The sequence below is a fragment of the Petromyzon marinus genome, chromosome 10, assembly GCF_048934315.1.
Source record: "Petromyzon marinus isolate PM22_M1 ecotype Great Lakes invasive population chromosome 10, UKy_Petmar_22M1.pri1.0, whole genome shotgun sequence".
Lineage (NCBI taxonomy): Eukaryota > Metazoa > Chordata > Hyperoartia > Petromyzontiformes > Petromyzontidae > Petromyzon > Petromyzon marinus.
Window position 1 is genome coordinate 10,565,181 of NC_133676.1, and position 15,572 is coordinate 10,580,752.

General features: G+C 49.7%; 1 protein-coding gene across 1 annotated transcript in view; it reads left to right on the forward strand.

Annotated features, from left to right (window-relative positions):
* Window positions 1-2,956: 2,956 nt before the first annotated feature.
* LOC116940925 (uncharacterized) overlaps window positions 2,957-15,572 on the forward strand; it is a 28,056-nt gene continuing 15,440 nt past the window's right edge. The window contains exon 1 of the mRNA XM_032951315.2: window positions 2,957-4,508. Coding sequence (XP_032807206.2) covers window positions 3,815-4,508 — 694 coding nt within the window. The 5' untranslated portion in view covers window positions 2,957-3,814. The remainder of the gene's footprint in view (window positions 4,509-15,572) is intronic.

A 15,572-nucleotide genomic window follows, 5' to 3' on the forward strand; every position in this document is an offset into this window, starting at 1 on the left:
GTGAGTGTGTGTGAGTGTGTGTGAGTGTGTGTGAGTGTGCGTGAGTGTGTGTGAGTGTGTGTGAGTGTGTGTGAGTGTGCGTGAGTGTGTGCGTGAGTGTGTGTGAGTGTGCGTGAGTGTGCGTGAGTGTGCGTGAGTGAGTGTGTGTGAGCGTGTGAGAGTGTGCGTGAGTGTGCGTGAGTGTGTGTGAGTGTGTGTGAGTGTGCATGAGTGTGCGTGAGAGTGTGTGAGCGTAGCGGTTAGCGCGCTGCGCTATAAACCCTGCGACCCGGATTCGATTCCCGTTCACGGCCAACACCAGTGACGATATTCTGAACCTGTTTCCGGGCATCCCCTAGGTCGACTCAGCCTCAAACGAGTACCTGGTTCGGTGTGTAAACATCGCCACTGGGGAGACAAAGGCGGTCGAGCGTGGTGCTGGCCACCTACCCCCTTGTGTGCCGTTCCGGCCTTCATAGGTGATCGCTAACAGCACTTGCCCCTGCAGTCTGTTAAGTCTATGCGGGGGATCTTTGTCTTTGTGTTTTTAGTGAAGTTTTTAAAAGGTCGCGAAACTGCGTGTTCCGTCTGGGTCCTCTACTGAGGGTCACGTGAACTCTCTGTGAGTTGTTGAGGTCTCAGGAAGTCATTGCGGCGGTGGCCCCCGTGACGTTCAGATGTCGTTGTGTCGGCGTGCGACAGATTTGGGACTCGGCTTTATCTTCCAGTTCCTGTGCTCAGTTGAACAGACGAGAGATGCTGCGTACACATGCGTTTACACGCACTGGCAACACACACTAACACACGCACGCTCATAGAGCTAAGTCATACATAGAGCTATAATAATTACTCACGGCAAAAGAAATTCAACACGATTAGCATCATAAGTTACATCTGAAGATCGGACACATAGAGAGAGATATACACACACACGTCATGGAACTTTGCACATGTAGGGCCGTGCACACGCATAAACGAACATACAAAAGCAGCCACACAGAGATGCACACACACACAGAGTTACACACACATGGAGCTACACACACACAGAGTTACACACACATGGAGCTACACAGTACACACACAGAGTTACACACACATGGAGCTACACAGTACACACACAGAGTTACACACACATGGAGCTACACAGTACACACACATCGAGCTCCACACACATGGAGCTACACAGTACACACACAGAGTTACACACACATGGAGCTACACAGTACACACACATAGAGCTCCACACACATGGAGCTACACAGTACACACATAGTGCTCCACGCACATGGAGCTACACAGTACACACACATAGTTACACACACATGGAGCTACACAGTACACACACAGAGTTACACACACATGGAGCTACACAGTACACACACAGAGTTACACACACATGGAGCTATACAGTACACACACAGAGTTACACAAACATGGAGCTACACAGTACACACACAGAGTTACACACACATGGAGCTACACAGTACACACACAGAGTTACACACACATGGAGCTACACAGTACTCGCATCGAGCTCCACACACATGGAGCTACACAGTACACACGCATCGAGCTCCACACACATGGAGCTACACAGTACACACACAGAGTTACACACACATGGAGCTACACAGTACACACGCATCGAGCTCCACACACATGGAGCTACACAGTACACACACATAGAGCTCCACACACATAGAGCTACACAGTACACACGCAGAGTTACACACACATGGAGCTACACAGTATACACACACATAGACCTCCACACACATGGAGCTACACAGTACACACGCATAGAGTTACACACACATGGAGCTACACAGTATACACACACAGAGAGCTCCACACACATGAGGATGCACAGTACACACACACAGAGTTACACACACATGGAGCTACACAGTACACACACAGAGTTACACACACATGGAGCTACACAGTACACACACATAGAGTTCCACACACATGGAGCTACACAGTACACACACAGAGTTACACACACATGGAGCTACACAGTACACACACATAGAGCTCCGCACACATGGAGCTGCACATACATAGAGCTCCACACAAACGGAGCTGCACATACATGGAGCCCCACAGGCATGGAGCTGCACACACATCGAGCCACACTCGCACACTAAAACAGCCAGTCTGTGACACACACGCAGGCTATGACACACACACACGACTGTGACACACACGCAGGCTATGACACACACACACGACTGTGGCACACACGCAGGCTATGACACACACACACGACTGTGGCACACACGCAGGCTATGACACACACACACGACTGTGACACACACGCAGGCTATGACACACACACACGACTGTGACACACACGCAGGCTATGACACACACACACGACTGTGACACACACGCAGGCTATGACACACACACACGACTGTGGCACACACGCAGGCTATGACACACACACACGACTGTGACACACACGCAGGCTATGACACACACACGACTGTGGCACACACGCAGGCTATGACACACACACACGACTGTGACACACACGCAGGCTATGACACACACACGACTGTGGCACACACGCAGGCTATGACACACACACGACTGTGACACACACGCAGGCTATGACACACACACACGACTGTGACACACACGCAGGCTATGACACACACGACTGTGACACACACGCAGGCTATGACACACACACGACTGTGACACACACGCAGGCTATGACACACACACACGACTGTGACACACACGCAGGCTATGACACACACACGACTGTGGCACACACGCAGGCTATGACACACACACGACTGTGACACACACACGACTGTGACACACACACACACAATTCTCTTGAGCGCAACGCGAGTCACACCCAACACTTCACCGCCTCCCCCCCACCTCCATCATCCACCTCTCACACTCCCTCCCCATCTCACCCCCCCCTCTCCACCACCCCACTCCCACGCCCCAACACACGCGGCCACCGCCGTCGCCCCTGCCGCCTGTGTTTATCGCCTCCTGAAGGCTCGCTGGCGTCATCCTCTCGCTAATGAAGATGACCACCGTTAGAGAGACGCGCACGGGGCGGATGGACGGCTGACAGATTACAGAGGGGGCGCGATTTAACCGGAGCGCGGACTCCGAGCGACGCACTTCGCCTCAGCAGTCCCCGCGGGCGAAGCCACGGACGGCAGCGAAGTGTCGGGGACTTCATTGGCTTCGAGCGCAGGGGGGCCAGGAGTGGGTGGGTGTTTGGTGGGTGGGTGTTTGGTGGGTGGTAGTGGGAGACGCAGTTGTTAGTTTAGCGCGACGCGGGCCGAAGCGGGCGATGAGATTGCGTGGGTCTTCAGTGGCCATCGCGGGCGTTGCAGAGCGCGCCGGCCTCGTTTAGCGTCGTCGTCGTCGAGGTTGTGAAGAGGGGCGAGTGGCAGGGCGCAAGTACACATTGGTCGAGGTTGTAGGACGACACCGGGGGGGGGGGCTGTTGCGACGTGGGATTGGCAGGCGGTAGACGAGTCGAGGTATATAGGATTGAGTCGAGTCAGAACACAGCGAGCCGCGGACGCAGACGTTTCACGAGCCGCTCAGATCATCGGCGCTCACGACGACGTCGAGCCAGCAGGCGGGAGGGTGTGTGGGGGGGGGTTGAGTCCAAGTACACGGGCACGTGTTCAGCTCGCTGTCGAATTGTTACCAACAGAGGCGTAGGGTTAGCGCGTATCATCAGTACACACACACACACACGCACACTCTCACACATAATTAGAGCTATCTTATCATCATCAGCAGCAGCGGCAGCGTCGTCGTCATTATTTATTTCCCTGCGCCCATGGACGCCGTGCGAAGGGACCTGATGATGCTCATGTCCGAACGAGCGCTCGGTGGACACAAGTCGCACTTGCGATGCGAGCCTCCGCCGAGTCCGGACCAGGACAGCGTGGGCCACCGCACCCCGCCGCCTCTGCACGCGCACGGCCTCGGCATCGGTGGCGGCGGCGGCGGCGGGGGCGCTCGTCTCAGCCCGCGAGCTGCCTCCCTGCCGGGCCACCTCTTCTCGCGCGACGAGGCGACCGTCCACAGCGCATTCCGTGCGGCTGTGCAGGCAGACCACGCCGCCAGCGGACTGTCCCTCGGTGGCGGCGGCGGCGGCGGTGGTGGTGGTGGTGGTGGGAGCGGCGGGGCTCTCCTGCAGCTTTTTCGGCGGCAGGCCGCGCTCCCCGGGCCGGCTTCGCTGTCGGGACCGGAGAGGTCCCTTCACGTCATCCGCCAGCACGGGGGGGCAGCCGAAGCGCCCGCCAGAGGCGAGCCCTGCACCTCGGAGGATGAGATACTGGAGGAGGAGCTGGAGGTCAGCTGCTCCTCGCCCGAGTGTCCGGCGCCGGCACTGCGAGACTCGGCCAATGCGCATCATCATCATCATCAGCAGCAGCATCAGCAGCAGCATCAGCAGCAGCAGCAACACAGCACAGTCGCGGCAGCTGCTACGGGAAAAGGGAGAAGCAGCGACAGTCCTGGCGGAAAGGGTGAGGAGAGAGGGGGGTCACGGGAGGGGAGAGGACTGGGACCCCTCCACGGGCCCTGTCTATGAGTGTCCCCTCGTCAGCGGGTGTTTACGTGTGCACATTTTGCCGTGTGTGTGTGTGATTGTGTCTGTTTGTGCGTCATTCAGTGTGTGTGTGTGTGTTTTTTATGTTGTTATGTAGATATCTGTGATTGGCCAATAAACAGTGACGACTATCTGAACCGGTCCTGGACCTCCCCTAGGTCGACTTAGCTTCAGTGCGCTGTGTAAACATCACCACTAGAGAGACAAAGGCGGCCGGTCGTGGTGTTGGCCACCCACACCATTGTTTGTCGTGCCGGCCTTCATAAATGCTCGCTAATGGCACTTGCCGCAAGTCTGTTAAGGCTATAGGGGATGTTTGTATTTGAGATTGTGTGTGTATGTGTACGCTTGACTATATGTGTGCGTGTGCCTCTGTACATGTATTGGGGAACGGTAATGCAGCGGTTAGCGCCTTGCGCTACGAAACCCGGTGACCCGAGTCAGATTCCCGAATCACGATGGTATACTCGCTAAAAGCACTTTCCCCAACAGTCCGTTAAGGCTACACGGGGGGTCTTTGTATTTGCGTGCGTGTGCGAGCGGGACCATGAAGAGGTAACGCAGGGTCTGGTTCAGACATTATTCGCCACTGATGTTATCCGTGGCCGGGCAATCGAACTCACGTGTGCCTAGCTCATAGCGCGCACCGGCGATAACCGCTTCGCTCACCGTCTGTCTCCTCGCTCTAACAACTATTCCGTTTTACCAAGTCTGCGCCACGTGCGTCGAGAGAATGGGAACGTTGTTGCCGGGGGTCACGGCCAGGGGCTTCACCAATATGCACTGCCCAGCGCGGTGAAGTAGAGACGAACGAGTACACGCCGCTAGCCGCATGGCGCGGGGGGGAGGAGGTCATCTCCCAGCAGGGCATTGACGACGGGCTGGGTTAGTGTGCCATGCAGTTCGAGTGCTGTCGTGATAACGAATGGAACCCATGCGATGTTTTATCGACTAACTTCTCCCCACCCCCTCCCCCCGCGCGCGCTAACAAGTCACGAGAATGATCCACACGAACAATTCTAGTCGACTCTAAAAAAAAAAAGTGGTCTTTTTTTATTGCTCGTCGTCAAAGCGGGTAAACTATGGACCTGTTTCGACTTTCCTGGCTTCGTTTTTCTTGGGTCTCATCAGCCAGCAGTAGAGGCATGCGTGCGGAGAGCGAGTCCCGCTTGGCATGTCTGAGGTCTCCTTCCGCGACAATGACTCTTTGCGCGTAACGCATCAGCGACTTGCGTAATATGTGATGCAGCTCCTTCGCTAATAATAATCCACTGCTGGATGAAGGCCTTTCTCTCTACGGCTGTTTGACCATACTTCACCACTGTGGGTCAGTAAGGGGGGTGGGGCAGAGGGGTGACTTACGTGATGTGAAATGAAACACGGTTGTCTGTCGAGATTACAAACAATTGAAACAGTAGTTGTTAGGCCATTATATAATAGTAATAATAATCGGCCATCATCAATCCACTGCTGAATTAAAGCCTCTCCAGGTCGTTGCCATCTGTCACCGTTCTGCGACGTGATCGTTAGGTTCACGCGGACAAGTTCGTTGGGGATCGTGAATCGCGAGCGAGCTGCGGAGCCGATGGAGGCGGCGGCGGGGGGGGGTCGTAGCGATGGAGGTAGAGAAAGGCGACCTCACGGACAGAGAGACGCGGCAACTCGAATGTTCGGCAACAGAGAACGGCGATCGTAACAGGACAAATACGCGGGCACACACCGGGAGATTTGGAGTTTTGTTTTACATTTGAACGTTGCCTGAACGTCCAAACAATTGATCGTAATTCACGAATTACTCGCACCGACATAGAATTAATTTAACGTGATATATATATTTTGGAAAGGTGTCAGTGCGTATAGTTAGTATTGTCTTAGATTATTGATCATTAAAACATTCGAGTTAGACTAATTTTAATATTATAGTTTTAAAAATGAAAATTGCAAGGAAATATAAAAACGACGTATTTAAACAAACGTGTGTATTTTACACTCTGTAAATAAATAAAATGACGTATGAACTTCAGTAAAATGTAATGTTTCACGCATGACGCTATGTATATATACACACGTATATATAAAAAAAAACACGTTACTCGCACTATATATCATATATTGTACGTTGAATTAAAAGTAATCTGGGGTTAAATAACGCGCTGTTCAATATTTGTCCAAGACGTGCGATTTTATGCGGTATTCCTCAGGCTGACATCGCTATATTATTTGCAGCTGTTAAGAGGCAGTAACTATAATTTAAGACGCAACATTTTTTGGTGACATCTGAACGCCAGTTGTTTCTCCCCATCACGGAATTGACTAATGTAGCAGCCACTGTGCACACATGTGTGTGCACGCCTACACGAACACACCTACGCTCATACTAATTGATACTAGCTCGCATTGCTGCTAAAGCTATCGTGGATGCTAATACATTTCAACGATATATAAAGATATATATATACATTCAACACGTGATTCATTTGCCAATGAACAAATACAAATACTTAAACGCTTGGCGCTGACAGTACCTTAAGGATCAACACCACATCTTCTTTGGCGATTTGATACTATAATAGGCAATCATGATGAATACTTTACACTGCAATTAACTCCCATATAATATATGTGATACATTGCGATAATTTATTATTCTACACGGGGTATAAGCGCAATTCTCATAGCGCACGGATATCAATCACAACTCTTATTCCTGTTTGGAAAGTTACCATCGTTGGCGCATTCATGATGATCATCATGATCATCATCAACAAGATGATCATCATTATCTTAATCATCAACCATGGTCAATCTACTGCTAGGATGAAGGCCCCGCCGTCATAATTCATATCGGACGGAAATTGTGACTGGAATGATACTTGTTTAAATCCCGTTCACAGTTTTAATAAATAATAATATGAATATAATAATAATGATGCAACAAAATATGTGGTGGCGATGCTGCTTCTGCTACGTTGGCAGTGCTACACAATTAACAACACCCATCTCAAAGCATTCATCAAACAGCACTGCCACGTGTGCCCTGAAGAAGGGTCATTCGCCGAAACGTCACCTACTATTGAATTGTTATTTTAAGGCCACGGTGGTATTGACGAATCTGTTGAGTTTTTTTTATTTTTATAATTAAATTATTACGCTTCATTCTAAAATCGCCACTGTCATATTCAGCTAAAATCGCCACTGTCATATTTTCTAAAATCGCCACTGTCATATTCAGCTAATGTGTCATTGTAACGGGCTCGCAATGCACGCGTCAACAGATTCAATACTTTGACCAACAACGAGCGGCATTTACAATCTCACGAACTGTGATTACAAACGCGAGTGTGTGTAATTGTGTGTGGGTATATATGTGTTTGTGTCTTTTATGCGTGTATTTGGTTTTGTTATTGTACATTTATGCGCGTGTTTTGTTCCAGTGTGTTTGCATGTATGTGTGTGTGTATTTATGTATGTATGTGTGAGTGAGTGTGTTTGCCATATTGTGTTATCTGTGTGTTTACGTGTGATTGTGTGTATTTACGTGAGTGCGTGTGCATGGATTTGTCTGTGTATGGCTGTAAGTGTGACTGGGCATTATGTGTCTGCCTCTGTGTGTGTGCGTGTGTGACTGTGGGGAGTGGTGGAGCAGTGGTTAGCGCACTACTCTACGAACCCAGCGATCCGAATGCAATTGCCGCTCACGGCCAACATCAGTGACGAATATCTCAACCTGTCATGGAATTCCCCTAGGTCGACTCAGCCAACATTTAGTACGGGCGCGGTGCGTAAACATCACCAATGGGGAGACAAAGGCGGTCGGGCGTGGTGTAAACCACACCACCCCCTCGTGTGCCGTGACGGCCTTCAAGAGGTGCGCGCTCAGAGCACTTTGCCCAACGGCATGCATTTGTCTATATGGGTGACATTTGGCTTTGTCTTCTGTGTGACTGTGTTTATCTGTGTGTTTAAACTGCGTTAAAGGTCAAGTGATGCGATATTTCAATTGACTCTCACAGGGCGGGATCGTGCGCGTGTGTGTGCGCGCGCGTGTGCGCGTGTGTGCATGTAGGTTTTTGTATATATGTGTGCGCGTATATGTGAGCACGCGTACATATATATGAATTTGTATGTGCATACGCGTACGTGTTCGCGTATTTGGACGAGTGGTGTTAGCGAGCACCTATGAAGGCTGCCACGGCACACGAGGGGGTGGGTGGGTGGCCAACACCACGCCCGGCCGCTTTTGTCTCCCCAACGGCGATGTTTACTACACACCTCGCCAGCTACTCATTTGAGGCTGAGTCAACACGGGGGATTTTCCGTCCTTCTGCCTCCGTGTATATGTGCTTGCGCACGCGTATGTCAGTTTACATGCGAGTGCGTTGGTTTGAATGCTCATGTGTGTACGTGTATGCGTGTGTGTACACATGTGCGTGGCGAGCGGTGGTGTAGCGGTTAGTGCTACGCTGCGCTACGAACCAGGCGACCCGAGTTCGATTCCCGCTCACGGCCAACACCGGTGGCGATTAACTAAACCGGTTCTGGGCCTCCTCCTGGGCGACTCATCCTCAAATGAGTACCTGGTGCGGTGTGTAAATATCGCCACTAGGGAGACAAAGGCGGGCGTGGTGCTGGCCACCCACCCCCTCGTGTGCTGTTGCGACCTTCATAGGTGCTCGCGAACAGCACTTTCCCCAACAGTCTGTTAAGGCTATACGGGGGATCTTTGTCTTTGTTTTGTCGTTGTACACATGTGCGTGCGTACGTGCATGTGCGTTGATGTATGTCCGTGGGTTTCGTGTGTGCGTGTGTGCGTTTGTGTATCAATGCGCCTGTTTTTGTGTATGGGTGTGCGAATCCCGATTCGATTCCCACTCACGGCCAACACCGGTGACGATTATCTGAACTGATCCTGGGCCTCCCCTAGGTCGACTCAGCCTCAAATGAGTACCTGGTGCGCTGTGTAAACATCGCCACTGGGAAGACAAAGGCGGGCGTGGTGCTGGCCACCCACCCCATCGTGTGCTGTTGCGACCTTCATAGGTGCTACTCGCGAATAAGACTTACTCCAACTTTCTATTAAATCTTGATTTGATCTTGATTTGAAGCTTTCGTGACTGCAGGAATCCATACTCTTTGGTTCTTTCGGTAAAGTCGATAAAGTCACGAAAGAACCAAAGAGTATATTTATATTAAATGCTATACGTGGGATCGTTGTTTTTGTCTTCATAACGCGTACATGTATGTATGTTGAACTGCTTTCGCGTCGAACGTAGCAAATCATGTTAATCGGAGGTGCGGGGGAAGGACAACAAACTAAACACGAAAACCAGTTATAAAGTAATTAGTTTGCCATTTGGATGTAAAAGTGCATAACGCTGTGAAATCCTCGATAACCGTCATCGTTATTACACGGCCGTTACTAACAGCGTCACCTCGTTGCGCGCACACATCGTTCGCGATGCTAAATCTGCGATGACCTTCACCAATCACCGATCCGCTGGCATACACACGACAGTGACCGCAACATTAACACGGCGCATACCGCGACACGCTTTCAACAGCTCGCACTCTGACACTCTGATCGCACCGCCGATACAGTTCCAGGTTCTGTGCTGTGGTCTTGATCGCACCGCCGATACAGTTCCAGGTTCTGTCCTGGGGTATTCTGGACCACGTGTCCCTTCACAGTCGTTCGCAGCAGGTCTCTAACATAGCCAACGGCGGCTCGTTGATGAGCGCTGATGTGAGCGAAACCGCGCGTGCGTCACCCTCTCTCTCTCAACCGTGGCTGTACGCATACAGTCCGTTATCGATCCACTGCTGGATGAGAGGGCCTGTCACCCATCGTGTGAGTTTTAGAAGAAACGAACACAACACATTCACGTCAATAACACAGTGGGCCTAATAAATAATCGGCGACGTTTTAGACAATGGCCCTGATGTCATCATGTGCTGCGAAGGGCAATTACCCGAAACGTCGCCGATTTAATATTTTTATTTGAAAGCCAATGTGATATTTAGGAATGTGGTAATTTTTATTATTATTGTTATGAATTGTGTTTGTGCATCACTGCCAACGCAAGTGGCATCATCGCCACCACATATTTTTATTTAGTTTAAATCGGTTTGACGAGTTGTTTGAGAAATAATATTCACTGCCGTTTGTGAAAGGTGGATAGCACAGACGTGGAAGCATAGAAGTACTGTACAGCAATTGATATTGCAGACATGCCTTCTGCAGCGACAATGTAATTCACCTCTTTATATACGCAAAGGACTGTCAGCTGATGTTTTGGGGAACGCCTGTAAGTGAGTAATACATATATTTACAACATATATACATTAATGAATACAAAATATGTATTAATTCAACTAACCACAGTATTAGTTTTGTTCGACGCTCATGAATGGGAGCGGCGATTCTTCCCAAAGGAAGATCTTACAACAAAAAATAGTCTTCAGGCTCAGTTCAACTAACATTACGTTGTTGGTTTATCATTATTATTTAAATCATACACAGGTACTGGCTATAGAAGCAATGTACAGTTTATTGTTAGGGTTGTAACTATATACATTATTGATTTGTAAGTTGAATTAATTCTTTACACTCGATGCCGCTACATTCACAATAAAACAATAGATTTTTTTTATCGAATCGCAAGCTGGGGGAGGAGGAGAAGGAGGGGGGCAAGGGGGAATATACTGGTTATTTAGCCAGCCATACTTCACCGCGCTGGTCAAAGCGGGTCGGTGAAGGAAGGGGGTTGCCTCGGGGGTTCCAGACATCGCTCCTCACCGATCATTGTCCGTGAGCCGGGAGTCGAGGTGCGGGAGACGTTCATCGGTTGAGTTCCGGAAACACTGAGCGAGGCCCCGTCTCCCGCTGGTGGTTGAGAGCCGCAGCGGGTACCGGACAAAGGTGCCTCACCCATCCCTGGGGGGGGGGGGGGTTGGGGTCCCCTTGTCCCCCCGTGTGTTTGACACCGGCAAGGACTCGAACGCGCGCCGTCACTCGCCGCACCGAGGTGACACGGCGCTGCGGTCGCTGCGTCAATCTCAAGCAAGGGGTCACCTACAGCTGGAAGCGGCCGGTTGCGCGACTAATTAGCGCGACAATCGCGACTCGCCTGCCACCGCTTTGTCCACGTCGCGGCGAGTAGTTGATGCAACAAGGAGCGTGATGAGTGTACAATGCACGATCGGTAATAGCCAATAATGACTGGCTATGCATCGCTGAGCCGATCGGATACTTGGAGAGTCCGAAGCCTCTACTGTGAGCAACCAGTTGCGCAACTTCTTGCAACCGGTTGCAGAGACGTCCACTTATATCAGCGACTGCTTTGTCCACGTCTAACCGAGTAGTTGATGCGACAAGGATCGCTCAAGTGTGAACCCGGCTTTATAGACACTGACCACAAGTATTATTCTTATCCGTATGTAACGCAATATTTCAAAGATTTGCATACGTATAGAGTAAGTTCGTGCAATAAAATAAACAAATGTTTAAGCGAATATTTACTGTAGGTTGATGGCATAGAAAGGTTACCCCTCCACCACGGACCCCCATTATTAACACCATCATCACAACAATCAATCATCATCACAATCAACGATCATCATCATTTATATCACAACCAATCACCATAATCAATAATCATCAGCATCAACCATTATCATTCCACTGCTGGATGAAAGTCTTTCTAATCCACCGCCATCTCCATCTGTTACGATCCATTTATTGTAATCGATGCTGCGCACTACACACGTCGCATGCTTATTGATGTCTGGTAGTGCACGATCGATCGAGTCAGGATCGTGCTTGATTGGATGACTGCCATGAACATCGTTGTCACAGGCGGTGGTTGGCAGTAGTGAGTAGTGCAGAGCAATTCATTGATGTGCTGCACCTGCCCATGTTTCCACGGCTATGAACTCGCATTGCTCGGCTTGGCGAGGAGGCTCCAACAATCCTCACACCCCGTCGAGGTATGGGCAGTCCCTCAACCAGCAGTGGATTTGCGAAAGGTGGGCACGTGTAGAGGTGTAAACTAATAACGCTCCTTGCCTAGCACAGCAAGATGAGTCTCAGGACTCCTCTTTAAGAGGGCCATGCAAAGAGGATGTTTGGCCAATTTTCTGTGTGCACCCGGTGAACCCCCCCGCCCCACCAGGAAAACGAAGTGGGCACAACACACACACACAAAACACCCTACAGATAGATTCAAGAATCCAGTTGCTGCAATGTCACCATCTGGAACACCTCGCACCCCAAGTCTGGTACACCTGATATCCCCCATGCAGTCTCCACGTGGAAACCAGGCTCAACAGCCTGCTGAGCTTCCGAGATTTTGGGAACATTCCGGGCGATTTGGTCGACTCGTGGGTGACCTGGCATAACTCAGACCCCTCACCTGACTCACTCACTCACCTGACGCACCTGACTCAATTGAGCATGGTGGTGGTGCTAGATACCGCACTACGGGAGGATGTGGGATTGAGTGGACTTGCCGACGACCGGTACCAGCAGTGTCAACATCGGCCTCTATGGAAGAGGCTCGTGAAGGACGCTGCTGGGTAATTGGAGGCAGTCGCCCTCCGACAACAACGGAGGGCAGAGGAGCGCAAGGCGCCTAAAACGCAGCAAATTTGGCACAGTGGGGGGTACAGCTGGTACATCGACCGGTCATCTCAGTCAGTCAGCGAGCCTTCGACACTTCACGTGGCCCCAAAGTGCACCTGGCTTGGCACAGGCGCCACGGTGACGTCACCGTCACTTAGTGGCGAATGGCGGCTGTTGGTATTGGTGCTGAATAGTTGTGGTATTTCTACGGAGCCTAAACATTCCGCTCCGTCAAGCGGGAGGCAATGACGACCGTCAATATTCTGCCGAGTGACCATCAAGGTCACGGGGTCATCACGGCCAATGGCGGCTGATGCAAAGTAGGATCGCCGCGATATGGCGATATCGCGATGTATCGTACGATATAAAGTCCACCACGAGTATCTTTACGTTCCGTTGTGCAAGACGTCGTTGTTATATCGTGATTAACTCTGCTTTCGTTAGGTAAAATGTATATATGTATTTATTTTCGCAGACATAATATCTGTGAAATAACGCGCGCAAAAATTACATGTATAACTATATATCCAATTACATCATTTATATATTGAAATACATATGGAAAAACAAATATTTTGGCGGAGCGATTGATTGACATGACGTCTTCATGTACGGACAGCGCATGGGTTCTGAGCGCTATAGATTTACTGGTAAGTGGCAGTATATCACAGGACTCGTGGTAGGCGTGCGCCAAGTGAACCGCAGTTGAAGAACACGAAAGTGCTCCTGTTTCGCCCTTGAAGTGCAGCAGAGCACGGGAACATCGCAATAATAAGAACGCAGATCGAACGCTAACAGTTACATCGGGGAAAACGGTATCACGGTAATCGTCATGTGATCAACGTGACAATTACATCACGGGGAAACCCTCACATCGTCACGTCTCGCCGTCGCTTTCATCTTTGTCATAGATCCCGTCGTTGTTAGATTCTCGACGTCTGGATTCGTACGGTGCGAAAGAAGTTCAACATACATTCAGCACATACGAGGTCTGTTCCTAAAGTCTCACCCTAACCAGCAGCAGCAGCAGCAGCTCCTCTTAGCTCGTCCCTTTGTTGTGTAGCTCGTCAGACGGACATTACAATTGATTCGCAATATATTGTTTGAATGCTGTTCATATTATTGTCGTACAACATTTAGTGCGTACCCTATTCGATGAAAAATGAATACCAGTTCCAATTTATAACGTTTGCGAATTACTTTACAAACAATGTAATGTCTTTCACGCTGCCTTTTTTTATAGCCTTCAATACTATAAGATGAATAGCAATAGTGGACCGTGACGGATGGCGACAGCGTGAGAAGGCTGTCATCCAGCAGTGGATCGAACATGGATTATGCGATTGATGATGATGATAATAATGGCATGCTTGATCACGCAGCTCTGACTTAATAGATTAACAACACACGCAACAACAACAGCAACAATGTTATATATATTATTATTTTATTGTTTCCCTTCAACGTGACTTTCACCGAAAGAACCAAGAATATAATATAATGATAACTATGTCTGCTGTGTCCACTCAGTCGCAAGCACACACGGAGTGATCACGGGCTCGTACACATGGAGAGACTACCAAGCCCTCGTGCGCGAGTGGGATGGGTGGTGGCATCGCAGGGCCGTGAGGGATGGCCACGGCGTCGAGGCGTTGGGGTGGGGGGGGGACTTCATCAGCAGTGGACAGAGCATGGCTGATTATTATAATAATCGCCATCATGATTACAATAATCATTTTCATCCATCATCACGCGCATCAATCAATCGGCCATGAACCATTCCGTGAATAATCATCAGCCGTGGTCTATCCACTGCTGGTGATTATTCACGGAAATTATTTGTGGTCGATTGATTGATTGGTGCTCGTGATGATGTGCGAAAATGATGATAATTTTGGCGATGATTATTATAGTTAAAAATTATTAATGACCATGATGATTCGCAGTTGATCAATGATAATAGGTTGTAGTCGATTGATGATAATGAGCAGAACATATATTCAATTAATGGTTGATTGATGCTGATTAACAGCTGGATGATGATGCGTAGTTGATGATGATCATTATGAAACATACAAATGTGAAGAACATTTTAAAAGTATGTATACGTTAATGCACATAGAGGTTCGCTAACTCGATTACGTTTCTCTGCATCATCTCTCTTTCGAAACGCGAATCTTTGCGAAAGTCTACAGTTCGCGTTGGGGAAAATCGTGTTCATACATCAACATGTGCAGCGCCTAATCGAGCGGGTTGGCACGTGGTAAAATAATAGCACGTGAAATACGACATAGTGACGCGCAGTGGAGTAACACGTGTCACGCAGTGGAGTAACACGTGCCACACATGAGATTAGCACGT